The sequence below is a fragment of the Chinchilla lanigera genome, unplaced genomic scaffold (assembly GCF_000276665.1).
Source record: "Chinchilla lanigera isolate Chin_1 unplaced genomic scaffold, ChiLan1.0 scaffold00001, whole genome shotgun sequence".
Taxonomy (NCBI): domain Eukaryota; kingdom Metazoa; phylum Chordata; class Mammalia; order Rodentia; family Chinchillidae; genus Chinchilla; species Chinchilla lanigera.
Window position 1 is genome coordinate 9,348,262 of NW_004955402.1, and position 13,448 is coordinate 9,361,709.

Genomic DNA, 13,448 nt, shown 5'->3' on the forward strand with positions numbered 1-13,448 from the left:
TAGGTTCTGTTTGCCTGTGAATGTCTTCATCTTTCCTTTGTTCTTTTTTAAATTTATTTTTTATTAAATTTTGCAGTACATAACGAGTACATTCCCTGTGTAGAACCTGTACCACACACAGCACACCTCACTTCCTTCTCATCCCTTTCCCTTCCCTTCCCCCTCCACGTCCCATTTGAGAAAGAGCTCTCTCCGGACTTCCCATGATCTATCTTTTGTTTTGCTGTCTATCTATATTTTGAGTTTCTCATATAAGAGAAACCATGAGATATTTAAGCTGTGTGTCTGGTTTATTTCACGTAACATTATGGTCTTGAGGTGCATCCATTTTCCCACGCCTGACTCAAGTTTGTCCTCCTTTAGGCAGAGCAACATTCCATCTGTGCATAAAGAAAATGTGACATTTATATCAATTAACTTTTTAATTGAGTACTCAGCCTTGAGTATAATACAGTGATCTTTATAACCATAAGTGCTGAAGAGTACATAAAAATTTTGTCCATTTCTGGGATTCTTTAGGGCCAGTATTGAAATGAACATTTGCTTGCTTCATCGGCCCCTAACTGGAATCCTCTCCTCATTAGACTACACCCTGAGCTGGTCAGGCAGCTTGGGACAGTGAGAGAAACAAAGCCGCTGGGCCTCACATGTACACATCCACTCTCTTTCTCCTGGCTCATTCATTCCACAGCAGGAGACACACGCAGTTAACAGCTCAGTTTTCTTAGCTGGAAAATGAAAGGATGGTTGGCCCAGATACGGGAGCATTCCATGGATAACGTGCTTTGTAAAGGGTCTGTCAGTGACATCCGGTATCACTGTTCCCAGACGGCCAGACTCACAAGCCCGCCAGGGAAGAATCCAGCTTGAGGGGCTCCCACGTCGTCCTGATAAGGAGCTACTTCAGATTTCCTACAGTCTTCTGCTTGTTGCTGAAAGGGAAGAGGGTTTGCAGCTGCTGGGCAGACAATCTCCTTTCCTTGCCAGGAACCCTGGCTGAATCCAGGAGGTGGGTATGGCTGCAACATCTACCAGCCTGGTGACAGTATCACAGACAACTAAGTGAGGCAGAAATATTCTAGGCAGTCAGACAGGGCTGGGCCCTTGAAGGAGTCTGTGCAGAAGATAAGAACTCATCACAACTGGGGCTGGATGCGCATTCCCTGAAGGCCAGGCCTCAAGATAACGATGGAATGACCAAGCCTGCATGCACCCCCCACCCTCCCAGGGATGATGGATATTGCAAACAGGCATCAGTCATCAGGTGGGGGCTAGGACCTCCTGACTCATCTCTTCCAAAAAAGGTCCTTGTTCTTTCCACGTACACTTGGTATGTGTCTTGCTTCCCCACTGGGTCAACATTACCTAAGCAGCTACACTTGTAACCTTATTGGTTGATTATAGTTTTGTTCCATCTTGCACCTACCCCATGATTTGGCTCCGTAAAACTTCCCTTGAGAAGTAACCCAGCCTCCTGAGTGCTGGGATTACAGGCATGCACCACCACGTCCATGGGCTCATGGGCAACCTACTTTCCAGGTCCCTTCCTGTTTCTCAGGCAGGGGGTATCACTCCCTCAATAAATATTTCCTGCTCTTAACTCTGTTGTTCCTTAGAATTCATTCTTCAATTTTGGGGCACATAAACTTGGCAGCAGGGTGTGGTGGTATACCCCTATAATCCCAGAACTTGGGAAGCTGAGGCAGGAGGATCCTTGTGGGTTTGAGGCCAACCTGGGCTAGATAGTGAGTTCAAGGCCAACCTGAACTACATAGCAAGATCCTGTCTCAAAAAAAAAAAAAAAAAAAAATTGACAGGCAGAGTCTGATCTCCAGCAGGAGTCTGATCTCCAGCATTGCTGGAGATTTTTTTAAAAATTGACAGGGAATGGGGAAATGGGACACTGTTTAATAGGAATAATTTTCAGCTTTTCTAAAATGAAAAGAATTCTGGGATTTGGTTGTATAACAATCTAAATGTATTTAACACTACCAGGCCGGGCCTGGTGGTACACGCCTATAATCCCAGCACTTGGGAGGCTGAGGCAGGAGGATCATTGCGAGTTCGAGGCCAACCTGGGCTACAAAGTGAGCTCAGGACCAGCCTGAACTGCATAGCAAGACCCTGTCTCAAAAAGACAAAAAAAAAAAAAAAAAAAAAAAGATTAAGATAGGGGTTGGGGGTACAGCTCATTGTTAAACATGTGCTTAGCATGTATAAAACCCTGGATTCAACCCTCAGCACCAAAATGAATAAATAAATAAGATTGAGATGATAAATTTCATTAGTATTTTATCACACTTTAGCATTTCTTTAAAAATGAAAAGTAATTTATCCTTTTTTGTTTTGTCTTTTTTGAGGCAGGGTCTAACTATGCAGTTCAGGTTGGTCTTGAGCTCATTTTGTAGCCCAGGCTGGTCTCAAACCCGCAACAATCCTCCTGCCTCAGCCTCCTGAGTGCTGGGATTACAGGCGTACACCACCACACCTGGCTCTGTTACATCTTTAAACTATGAGGTATGCAATATATACAATTTGGAAATTGAGTTTTATACAGTAGCTTGTGACAATTTTTTTTTTTTTCTTTTCTGTCTTTTTGAGACAGGGTTTCACTATGCAGTTCAGGCTGACCTCAAACTCACTTTGTAGCCCAGGCTGGCCTCAAACTCACAGCAATCCTCCTGCCTCAGCCTCCCTAGTGCTGGGATTACAGGCGTGTGCCACAATGCCTGGCTGATAATGTATACACTTTGTTGGTAAAAGATACAACAGTAGATGAATTACCATTAAGTGAAGCTATCTGAATTTTTAAAATGTTGAGGTTTGGTAGAGAGGTGGTAGAGAGTTTGGTAGAGAGCTCAGTGATAGAGTTTGCCTAGCATGCCTGACGCCTCAAGTTTGATCTCCAGCGCTGTAAAAAGTGAGTCACATGGGGTGGTGGACTGGTGGACTACTTAGTATGCAGTACTGCTGTCTTGAGGGGCTCATGTCAGACATTCATGTGGCCACTGTACGTGAGGACCCTGGCCACCAGGGGACCCCCCCACATTCCAGAAGAGTTGACCAACCCCCTCCCCCATCATTTGCAGCTGATTGTAATGAGTTGAGTCCAGGTGGACTGAGGAACTGTGTTATCTAGTTGTAACTAACCTAGCCCTTGTGAAATAGATAGGAGGCATTAAAAGATTATTGGGGTTAAAAAAAAAAACCAAAAAAAACAGAACATTAAAGCACATCAATATAAGCCAATAGTGGCAAACCTCTGGCACGTATGTTATGTTTTTCTTTTAAAACAAAGATGTTAATATAGAGTTGTTTTTCCTAAACTAAACTCCCGGTATTCAGGTTTATTGCAGTGCTGGCACTTTGCGATAAAGAAGTGGGTTCTGGGATGCAGTCTGGGTACTCTGCTCTGAAATGTTCACCATCGTTGAGATAAGCTCAGGGGACAGAAAGCGTAAGACAAGCTGACACTTCTTCATTGTAAGCTCTTTACTGGCCATGTGACAAAAGGAAACTATGATGATCTAATCAGATCTGGCAAGTTGGTTAAAGGTGTCAGAGTATCTAGCTAGGCATGGCGGACATGTCTTTAATCCTAGCACTTTTAGAGGCTGAGGACAATTGCAAGTTTGAGGCCAGGCTGGTCAACCTAGTGGCTTAGCGAGATTCTGTCTCAAAGTAAAAAATATTCAAAAGGTGTGAGGTTGTAGCTCCGTACAAAGGCCCTGACTTCAATTCCTGGCACTGAAAAATAAATCAAAATACCTAGATTATTTGAACTATGGAACTAGTGCTAACCCTCACCCTCAGTGTACACTGTGCATGCAGAGACTGACAGGAGCAATTCATGTGTCTCATTTTTTTTTAACAGCAGAATGTATTTATGGAGGGAAAGCAAGCTCCTGTCCAAGAGGGACAAGAAGGGGGGCCCGCGTGGGTTGCCCCACGAACCCCTCTTTTCCAAGGATTTTTATAGAGCAAAACCACGAGGTGAGGTGGGTCCAAACTGGGGGTGAAATGGGAAATCACAAGGTGGGCATGAGGTGGGACAAAACTATGGTCAGCCAATAAGAATTGTTCAGGTAAAATTGATTAAATCGGGATCAAATGGGGAAGCGAGTCACATAGCAAGCCAGCATGCATACAGAACAGGGGCTTTTCCTGTAAGGGGTTGGGTCAAGGACTCTGCAAGGTGATCGCTGCCTATTTAGAATATCAATCCCTAACGTCCACCCCTAGGGAGGGGTGTGGGTGCATTTGTTTAGTCCTTTGTCTTGAGGTCTGGCCCACAGCAAGTACACCTCCATTTGCAAGGTATCCTGTCTTCCATATCGGCTCCTTCCAGGGCCTGGCCCTGTCTGACTGCCTATAATATTTCTACCTACCTCAGCTGCTTATAACACTTCCCCCCTCTGAAGAAGTAACCCGAACTGCTGTGAGGAAAAAACCAGCGATGACCGCTCTGGCTTCTTCAGGCTGAAAGCGGTCATAGTTGTGGATCAGCAGTCAGAGATACTCTGCAGGGGATCTATCTAAAGGCCCTCAATAGACCATGTGTCTCATTTAAAAATAGCCAGACATGGTGGCGCACACCTATGATCCCAGCACTCAGGAGGCTGAGGCAGGAGAATTGTTGTAAGTTCGAGGCCAGCCTGGGCTACAAAGTGAGCTGAAGGCCAGCCTGAACTGTGTAGCGAGACCTTGTCTCAAAAAGACACACACCAAAAAATTCAGCCTGAACTGCATAGCAAGACCCTGTCTCAAAAAGACACACACCAAAAAATTAACATGCACGTTTTTTTTGTTATTTTTTTTCCGGTACCAGGGATCGAACTCACGACCTTGCGCTTGTCAGGCAGGAGCTTTGCCACTGAGCTAAATCCTCAGCCCGCTAACAAATTTTTTAACAATGAGGATGAGAGATCAAAACACTTTGGACCCCACCAATCTAGCCCAAATGCTGAAGTTTTGCCTCAATACCTGAACTCACGATGAAATAGAACAAAGCATTTTGAGAAAGTAGCACTTCTCAAACAGGGATGAATCCCCCAAATTCTTGTGTTGGAGACCTGTAAAGTCCCATTTTATAAGAAGTATGTTTTTCAAAAAAATTTGAAGTTTCCTTCAGATGTTTCCTCCAACAAAAGTTGCTCTCCAGAAACTTTTTTTTGTTGTTGTCTTTTTGAGATAGGGTCTCATGCAGTTTAGGCTGCTCTTCAACTCACTTTGTAGCCCAGGCTGGCCTCAAACTTGAAATGATCCTCCTGCCTCAGCCTCCTGAGTGCCGGGATTATAGGCGTGCGCCACCACACCTGGCCAGAATCTTTGTAACTAGGGGAAATATGTAACGTATCAATTGCACCAGTACGGGCAATGTTTAGAGTCCAGACATGTTTGCAAAAAGGTATTGTTTTCAGGGACAGTACCTGCTTTTCTCCTCTGCACTTCTTCAGGGTTTTCATTAGTTTGCTATGTTCTTCCGCTCTCCTTTCCATCATGATTTTCATCTGTTTAATGCCAATCAAAGCCGTCTTCACCTCTCCATCCACATCTGTCTCCCCAGCCTCAGAAATACCTAAAAGACATATTGCATTTTTTGAGATCTGATCAGATTACAAAATAATGAGATCACCATTCTTTCTGGTGCCCGAAATAGAAGCTTAATTGTTCTTTTATAGCCTCTAGTCTGAAAGCAGATCATAGTGCATTAGCTGTCAGCTGCCACAGGGACCCAGCTGCCGCTCGATAATACCTTCTGTTCCTCCACTGTGAGCTCCCGGACAACCAGAGCTCATTCACTCTCATGTCCTTCCTTCCTGCCTGCCTGCCTTCCTGCCTTCCTGCCTTCCTGCCTTCCTTCCTTTGTGTGTTTTTTGTTCTTTTTTTTTTTGAGACAGGGTCTCATTATGTAGCCCAGGCTAGGCTGCACTCAAGGCAGTCCTCCTGCCTCAGCCCCCGTGCCTTCCCCGGTGCTGGGGCTACAGCCGGGCACCACCACACCCGCACGCCCTCACTCTTGTCGCTCTCCTCAGGCCCTGTTTTCCTTTACCCTTTTTGTTCCCTTTTATTGGCAACTCCTGTGTGTTTATACTGGCGTTTTCTTTACAAACTCACCTCTATGAAATGCCCCAGTGGGGCCTGTAAACATAGCGAACACTTTCACTACTCAGCTTCGTTACCTTCCAAGAATCATCAAGCCAAGAAAACATCTCATAAAATACAAGATTCCTTAATAACCTAGTGGTTATTTATTTAGTTAGTTGGAGTTTTCTGTTTTGTTTTGTTTTGTCTTTTTAAGACAGGGTCTCGCTATGCAGTTCAGGCCGGCCTTGAACTCACTTTGGAGCCCAGGCTGGTCTCGGACTCACAAAGCTCCTCCTGCCTCAGCCTCCCTAGTGCTGGGACTACAGGCGTGCACCACCACGCCTGGCTTATTTAGTTAGTTTTTTGAGACAGGGTCTCATTACGTTGTTCTAGCTGGCCTTGAGCTCACTATGTAGCCTATGCTGGCCTTGATCTCTTGGCGATCCTCCTGCCTCAGTCTCCAGAGTGCTGGGATTACACGCATGTGCCACCATGCCTGGCTCCATTTTCACACCTTAATAAGACCTTGGATATAAAATTCACTGTTACTCTCTTTTCCCAACAGCCAGCGTGGCCTCTTGAGAGCTTATTCTTGCCTCTGAATTTAATCATAGACTCCAAATCAGCTCTATGTTAGTAATTTATTTTCCTCAGTGTTAAAGACCCAAAACCTGTATCGCCAAACAAAGGTCCCAAGTTAATGGCCACAGAACAACCAGCTTCAGTGTAATTATAACCTACCCATGCCTTAGTCTTAGAACAATCGCAGATTACTCAGATGACTTAAATTCTTTAAATGCTAGAAAAGTTATTTCACTGTTCATTAAAAGCTGTGCTGAGATGACACCAAACATCTGGATGATACAAAAGAAATGCAGTCAAAAAGTTGGCACGTTTTATCTACATGATAGCAAACAGCTGTACATGGGAAGGCTCCATCGAAGAGACTTGACAGGAATGTTCTATTTTTACCCAGCTGTTTGGTGTCATGACGACTTGGTCCCAGTTGCATGAGGACTCTGCATCATGCAACAGTGAACGCAGTTCTCGCTCAAGCGAAAGTCGCTGTAAACGCCAGCACGACACACAAACATGCAGACAGGACACAGCACGGATAAGGGACCCAACATACTCTTCAGGTTTCCAGTGCTGGCCGTTTTGTCCTTCCAAGCAGGTGCGCAGTGACAGCCTTTCAACCACAGCAGACACACAATAAACATCAAAAGTGGCGGTTTCATGTTCTCACCGTTACTGCAAAGGAAAATAACCCACATCAAATGCCTTCCAGTAAAGCTTTCTGTCGGCATTAGTTCACAACACAAGCTGCTCCAAAGCACTTTTCTGTCAGTTTTTCTTTATGACTTCAGACATCTTATGCTAATATGCTTGGGATCTAAGGAAGTTTACAATATATATCAAAAAATAAAAAATTCAAGCCCTATTTAATTTACAGTTTTCACGACAATTACCTAAGGTCATCATCTGAAGTACTTGAACACCAAGTAGGGATCACAGCCCCATAGCTCCAAACTTCATTTGATTTTCTTGTCAACCGTAAATATCCCCAAAGACAGAATTAATGCGACTGTGTCAGGTTTTTTCCTGCAAAATTCCGAGTCCTCAAGTTCTTTTTTATGAGAGCAAAACAAACCTCATAAATTTTTGCATTATGTACTTTTTAAACATACTTATAAAGCCTATCCTGCTATATGAATAGTTAACAGCTAAATTTTTCTTTATTTTAAATGTAATTTGATATACCTTATAAATACTCCTAATACAAATATTTAAAACTTTTTTTAAGTATTTTTTTTTTTTTGGTTTTTCTCCGGTACCGGGAACCGAACTCACGACCTTGCGCTTGCCAGGCAGGCGCTTTTGCCGCTGAGCTAAATCCCCAGCCCCTTAAAACTTTTTTTAAAAGAATTTTTTAATCAATGTTGGTATTTAAAACTTTTAAAAGTTAAATTCAAACAAGTATATGTTTAACAGAGTTAAATCAGTTAAAATAAGCCACTTTAACTTCCCTCTCTAAAAGGGGATATTTCTCTGCTTTGTGTGTATTTGCTATTTAAAACAACAAGGAAAACTTCTAGTATATAACGAACATTTGAAATGTCTTTTAAATACAATTATAAAATAAGAGCTATACTAATAATTATACAGTTCTCACATTTTACATATCACTTGAACTTTTTTCTATTAACGCCCTGTTCGCCAAGCGCAACTTTTGAGATCGTATATTTACCACTGACTTTGTTGTGTCTCTCCAGAGAAGTTGCCACCAGCTTCTAGAGCAATCTGTACTTTCCTCTGGTTCAGTTTTTATCTGTGTCAGGGACTTGGCCCTGTTCTATTCATTTGATGACAGTTCTTAATCCTATTAAACCAGTATTTTGAGATTAACAATGTGGTTTCAACCCTGGTAGGGTTTAAAAGGAAACAGCAGAGGGCAGGCTGGGCACACGATTAGGAGTAAGGGCCTTGCGCTGCTTTCTTTTATTTTAGTTCTTGGGCTCGGAGTCACCACAATTTTTAAAAAAGGCTTTTTTGGGTTGTTATTGTTGTTTACTTTGAAATTTATGACATGTATTCCTAAAAAACTCTTAGATTGGAAATAGAAGCAACAATGTGAAAGCCAGGAAATTCCTAAATGAAACATATGGAAAAGAGTATTTAGGGGCCCGGGATATAGCTCAGCAGTACAAGCGCCTGCCTGGCAAGCGCAAGCTCCTGAGTTTGATTCCCGGTATCAAAAAAAAAAAAAGAATATTTAGTGTTTGGCGCTTCCTACAAGAAGTGATATAACTAAAGTGATAAAGTCACCTTTAACTACACAAAGTGATAAAAACCTGAAATGCTACAATGGATGAGTCAGGCCCGCTACAATCTGCTAATTGATTAGCTGAACAGAAAACATGGTTCCTAATAATTCATTTGAAAACAACTTAGCTAGTAGTCGCCGTGGCCAGCTCTAGAAGCTACAGCGGTCTCTCAGGCTATGGCAATGGCGAGACCATCTTGGGCCCCTACTGAAAGTCAGGGAGGGCAGCCAATCCATTCTTACTCCGTGCTCTGAGCTCCTCCAGGGGGCAGACCGCCCAGTTCTGAGTAGGTCCACTTGCTTTTGGGGGGCCCTTAGAAGCTGGCCCTTGGCTCTGGGCAACCTGTGGTCTGGAGCTCATCTCTGCCTGTGAGGCACAGAGCATGCGCAATCCCAGGGCACTCTCACTCAGCCCACAGCCTGTCTCAGCTGTTTTGTTTTGTTTTGTTTTTGTTTTTGTTTTTGTTTTTTGGTCTTTTCGAGACAAGGTCTCACTATGTAGTCCAAGCTGGCCTCGAACTCACTATGATCCTCCTGCCTCAGCCGCCCAGGTGCTGGGATTACAGGTCTGTGCCACCACGCCCGGCTCAGCTGTTTTGATTTCTTGCTAATTCTCCACTTTGGTTGGAAACCTCACAGCTCTGTTGGAAAACAGATCAGCTCAAGCAAACTTGAGCTATTATTATTTTAAATGGCTGAAGGTCACTTCTGAGCAACTACAACTCATACCTATAAACAGGTTTGACCTCTCCTGAGAGATGACTGATTTGTCAGCACGGGAAAAGCACACTGGGGACTTCTGTCACGAATAAAGAGCACAGTTCTGGAAGGGTTGATCTGAAGAAACTGCCAAGCTCTACCCTGACGACACCCCTTGCTCATGAGTTTACTGCCATCCAAGTTCAGAGGGGTTAGAAGTCATGGCTGACGTGTGCATGTTCCCTTTAAACAAACCCAAATTTTGTTGAAAACGGAACTGTTGCTCAGGAAACCCAGCGACTTGCCCTCTGTTCACAGATTTTCTTCTTTAATCCATGCTTGCCCTTTCAGAGACAAAATTACATGTGTAATTTCTGAGAACAGAACTGCGTTGCTAACTCGTCCTAGTTGCTTTCAAAATATCCTGAAACTTCCATGAAGGTTCCTCCTCTAACTACTTCATCTGTTTTCATAGCTGCCATTTTGTTCTTAAGATGAAGCAGTATTTCACTCAGATCCGCTTCTCTTCATAATTATGACCTCAATATGCTCAAGATTTAAGTGGGTTATAAAACATTACAGAGACAGCCAGGCGTGGTGGCGCATGCCTGGAATCCCAGCACTTGGGAGGCTGAGGCAGGAGGATCGTTGCAAGTTCGAGGCCAGCCTGGCCTAAAAAGTGAGCTCAAGGTCAGCCTGAACTGCATAGCGAGACCCTGTCTCAAAAAGACCAAAAAAAAAAAAAAAAAAATTAAGAGAGCTGGTTGGTATTAATAAGATCTAGAAGCAAGGCCATCGTTTTTTTTTCTTTTCGAGACAGGGTCGGGGTATGCAGTTCAGACTGGTCTTGAGCTCATTTTGTAGCCCAGGCTGGTCTCAAACTCACAATGATCCTCCTGCCTCAGCCTCCCGAGTGCTGGGATTACAGGCGTGCGCCACCACGCCTGGCAAGGCCATTTTAATGAAGAAAGACAACAAGAGGATGTATTGGCAGCAGAGAAATGGTCTCACACGTGGACTTTAGCATGTTTGGGTCACTGTTGCAAGTTCAGGCTTGGACAGAAGTGAGGCCATGCTGGACTTGCTAACACCTCATCTCTGAGGTGCACATGCCCACTGCTGTGGTCTGGATGTGCATTATACCCCAAGGGTTCAGGTGTGGGAAACGTGGTGGCCAGCGCAAGGTCCCGAGTTCAATTCCTGGCACCAAAAAATAAAATAAAATAAAATGATCTGAGCTCTGAAATTCTGGGACTATCATTCACTTATTCTCACCCAGGTGGGACATTGTTCGGAGTGTATCAGTGAGCTGGAGCAATTTGTAAAATGTGAGAATGACAGCAGCTTTATTTAGAGTTGCTGAGACAGTCCAATCAATGACTACAAATGAAAACGTTTTATTGGGCCACACGGGTACTGTACAAAAATTTTAGACTAAACTAAAATTATTATTTTAGGCTCACATGAGGTAGGAAGCAAAAGTAGACATTAAATCCAGACTTCAAAATGTTCCATGAAAATAATTCAAGTTGAGTACAATGTGAGGAAATTATATCCCATTTAACCTCATTGTGAAACCACAATCTTTTTAGAACAGCCCTGCATAAATGCAATTATCGATAAAGATGTGTATAAATATCAAATATATTTTAAATTTTCTTTTACACAAAACATGGTGATTCACTTGTTCCCAGCAAGTTTAGTTGTGGTAATAGTTTATTCAGCAAAGAGACAGTTGGTCAGGTATTATTTTTTGTCTTTTTCAGGCAGGGTCTTGTTACATAGATCAGGCTGGCCTTGAATTCACTATGTAGTCCAGGCTGGCCTCAAACCGGCTCTGATCCTCCTGCCTCAGCCTTCCAAGTGCTGACACTGTAGGCTTACACTACAACACCTGTCTACGTTGGGCATTTATTACGTTCCATACAATGAGGAAAAGGCAATCTCCGTTTTCTAGGTACACTGCATTCAAACAAATAAACACGTAAGTAAGAAAATACCAGAGAATGAAAACCATTACAAAGAACATAAAATGGGAATAATGTGCAAGCGAGTAACTTACAAGCGGAGAGGCTACCCGAGCGTGGGAGGCAGGGGAAGGTCTCTTTCAGGAGGGGACTCCTCCTGTGACCCCTCAAACCAGAACCAACCAGCTAGATCATTCTCAGGGCCCAGCGCAACGTGAAAAGGTAGGGCCTGCCCTCAGCAGGTATTCGGGCTTTCGGCAATAGGGAGCCTGGAGCCGCGCACAGGGCCCACCGAGCGCTGGGGGAGGCGCGCGTGCTCAGAGCGGCCCGGGCGCGTCCCTGCGCGACCCCTGCAGGCGGGAGAGCCAGGGCGAGGACCCGAGGGCGCTCGGTTTTCTGAAGTTCAGGACAGAAGACGGGCCTCCGCCCTCCGCGCAGTGAAAGAAGTGTGAGACCGGGCGAAGAGGCAGAGAACCACAGACCTGCAGGCGGGGCAGGAAATTCGAATTGCATGTAGCTAAGTTAGATCGCGGCGGAGGCCTTTCTACGGGCCGGCCATGGATTGGATCTGCTGGGCTGAAAGAGCGCTGTGCTGTGGAGCGCGGAGCTCGGAGTTCGGTCCCTGCAGGAGGCAGCAGCCGGTGCGGCATTTATCCTGGAGACAGGACTGGACCGCGCGGGAGGGAAAGAGCATTTTCCGCAGGGCACAGTGGGCGCTGGTGGCCTGGCCGCTGCCCTCGCTCACGCGCTCGACCACCCATGGGCCGTCCGTCCAGAGCGTCGGGAGGTCACTCTCACCACCTCCGGGCTTCTGTAGTCAGAAGGCTCAAGGAACCAGTGATCGCCGAGCCGGCTGGGCACCTCCCGTCCCCTTTCTTACCTGTCCTTGGGGCACTCGGCACCGGTACCTCGCAGCTGTTTTGAAGCATCTCCTGCGGTGGAATGATGCGGGCCTCTCCTGGTTCTCTTCCACTGTCGGACCACTCTTGACTTGTAGCAGGACAGCGTTGCTCTTAAAGGGCTCAGCATCTCTCAACGCTTGCCCCAGGGACCACAGCCCAACGCGAATTTTGCTGGGGCCAAACCACGCTCATCTATAGCAGTCCTTTCCATTCTACGCCTTTCTCAACGGTGAAGCGGCAGCGCTCGCCACGCTCTAAACCGCTTCCACCTCGCGCGTCCCAGCCCTCCGGCAGGGGTGACAGTGGGCCGCAGCTGTGCTCCCAGAGGAAGCCACTCTGGTGCCTGGTGCCTCAGAGGGCCCACTCTGAAGAACATGGAAGGGCAGCAGGCAGGAGAAGCTGGCACAGAGAAAGCCCTGTGAAGGCTGGAGAGAGGGAGGAGAGCGGGGAGGTGTGAGGGGCGCCAAGGAGGAAGGGCACGGGCTGGTGGGATCCGGACTCACGGCTAACCTGGAGGCGAACTGAACAGAGCAGCCGATAAGGTGTGTGAGCCTCAGAATTACAGGGGCACACCTGTAGGCCCAGCCCTTGGGAGGGAGGCTGAGGCAGGAGGATCACCAGGTGGAGGCCAGCCTGGGCTACATAGGAGTTCAAGGCCAACCTGCACAAGTGAGATGCTATTTCAAACAAAACAAAATAAAATAAACAAGAAACAGAATTCCAGGCAGATTTCAGATTAGTTATGGAACAGGTGAGACTGGGCCTAGCTTTCAGCTCCTGCCAAACGGCAGGCTCCGGAGCGGGCTGTGTACTGGTTGCTGAGTGCCTACCATGTGTCAGTGCTTTACCAGACGCAGACGGGAGAGCCCAGACTCTTTCCTGACCCTTTGCTTCTGCCCCACCTCAGATGCTTAGATTCGCTAGGATTCAGTCCTTTCACCACCCCCTCCCTTTTTTTGTCTTTTTGAG

At 45.6% G+C, this 13,448-nt stretch overlaps 1 protein-coding gene across 5 annotated transcripts in view; it reads right to left on the bottom strand.

Moving 5' to 3' along the window:
* Clul1 (clusterin-like 1 (retinal)) overlaps window positions 1-13,097 on the bottom strand; it is a 48,716-nt gene extending 35,619 nt beyond the window's left edge. For 4 of the 5 annotated variants that reach the window (XM_005372676.2, XM_005372680.2, XM_005372675.2 and 1 more), the window contains exons 1-3: window positions 12,458-13,097; window positions 7,220-7,338; window positions 5,430-5,578 (exon numbers count right to left, since the gene is read on the bottom strand). In XM_005372676.2, the coding sequence (XP_005372733.1) occupies window positions 5,430-5,578; window positions 7,220-7,338; window positions 12,458-12,606 (417 nt within the window). In that variant the 5' untranslated portion in view covers window positions 12,607-13,097. Of the gene's footprint in view, window positions 1-5,429; window positions 5,579-7,219; window positions 7,339-11,672; window positions 11,746-12,457 lie in introns of those variants that run through there. The other variant, XM_005372679.2, reaches the window with a different exon arrangement.
* Window positions 13,098-13,448: the final 351 nt, after the last annotated feature.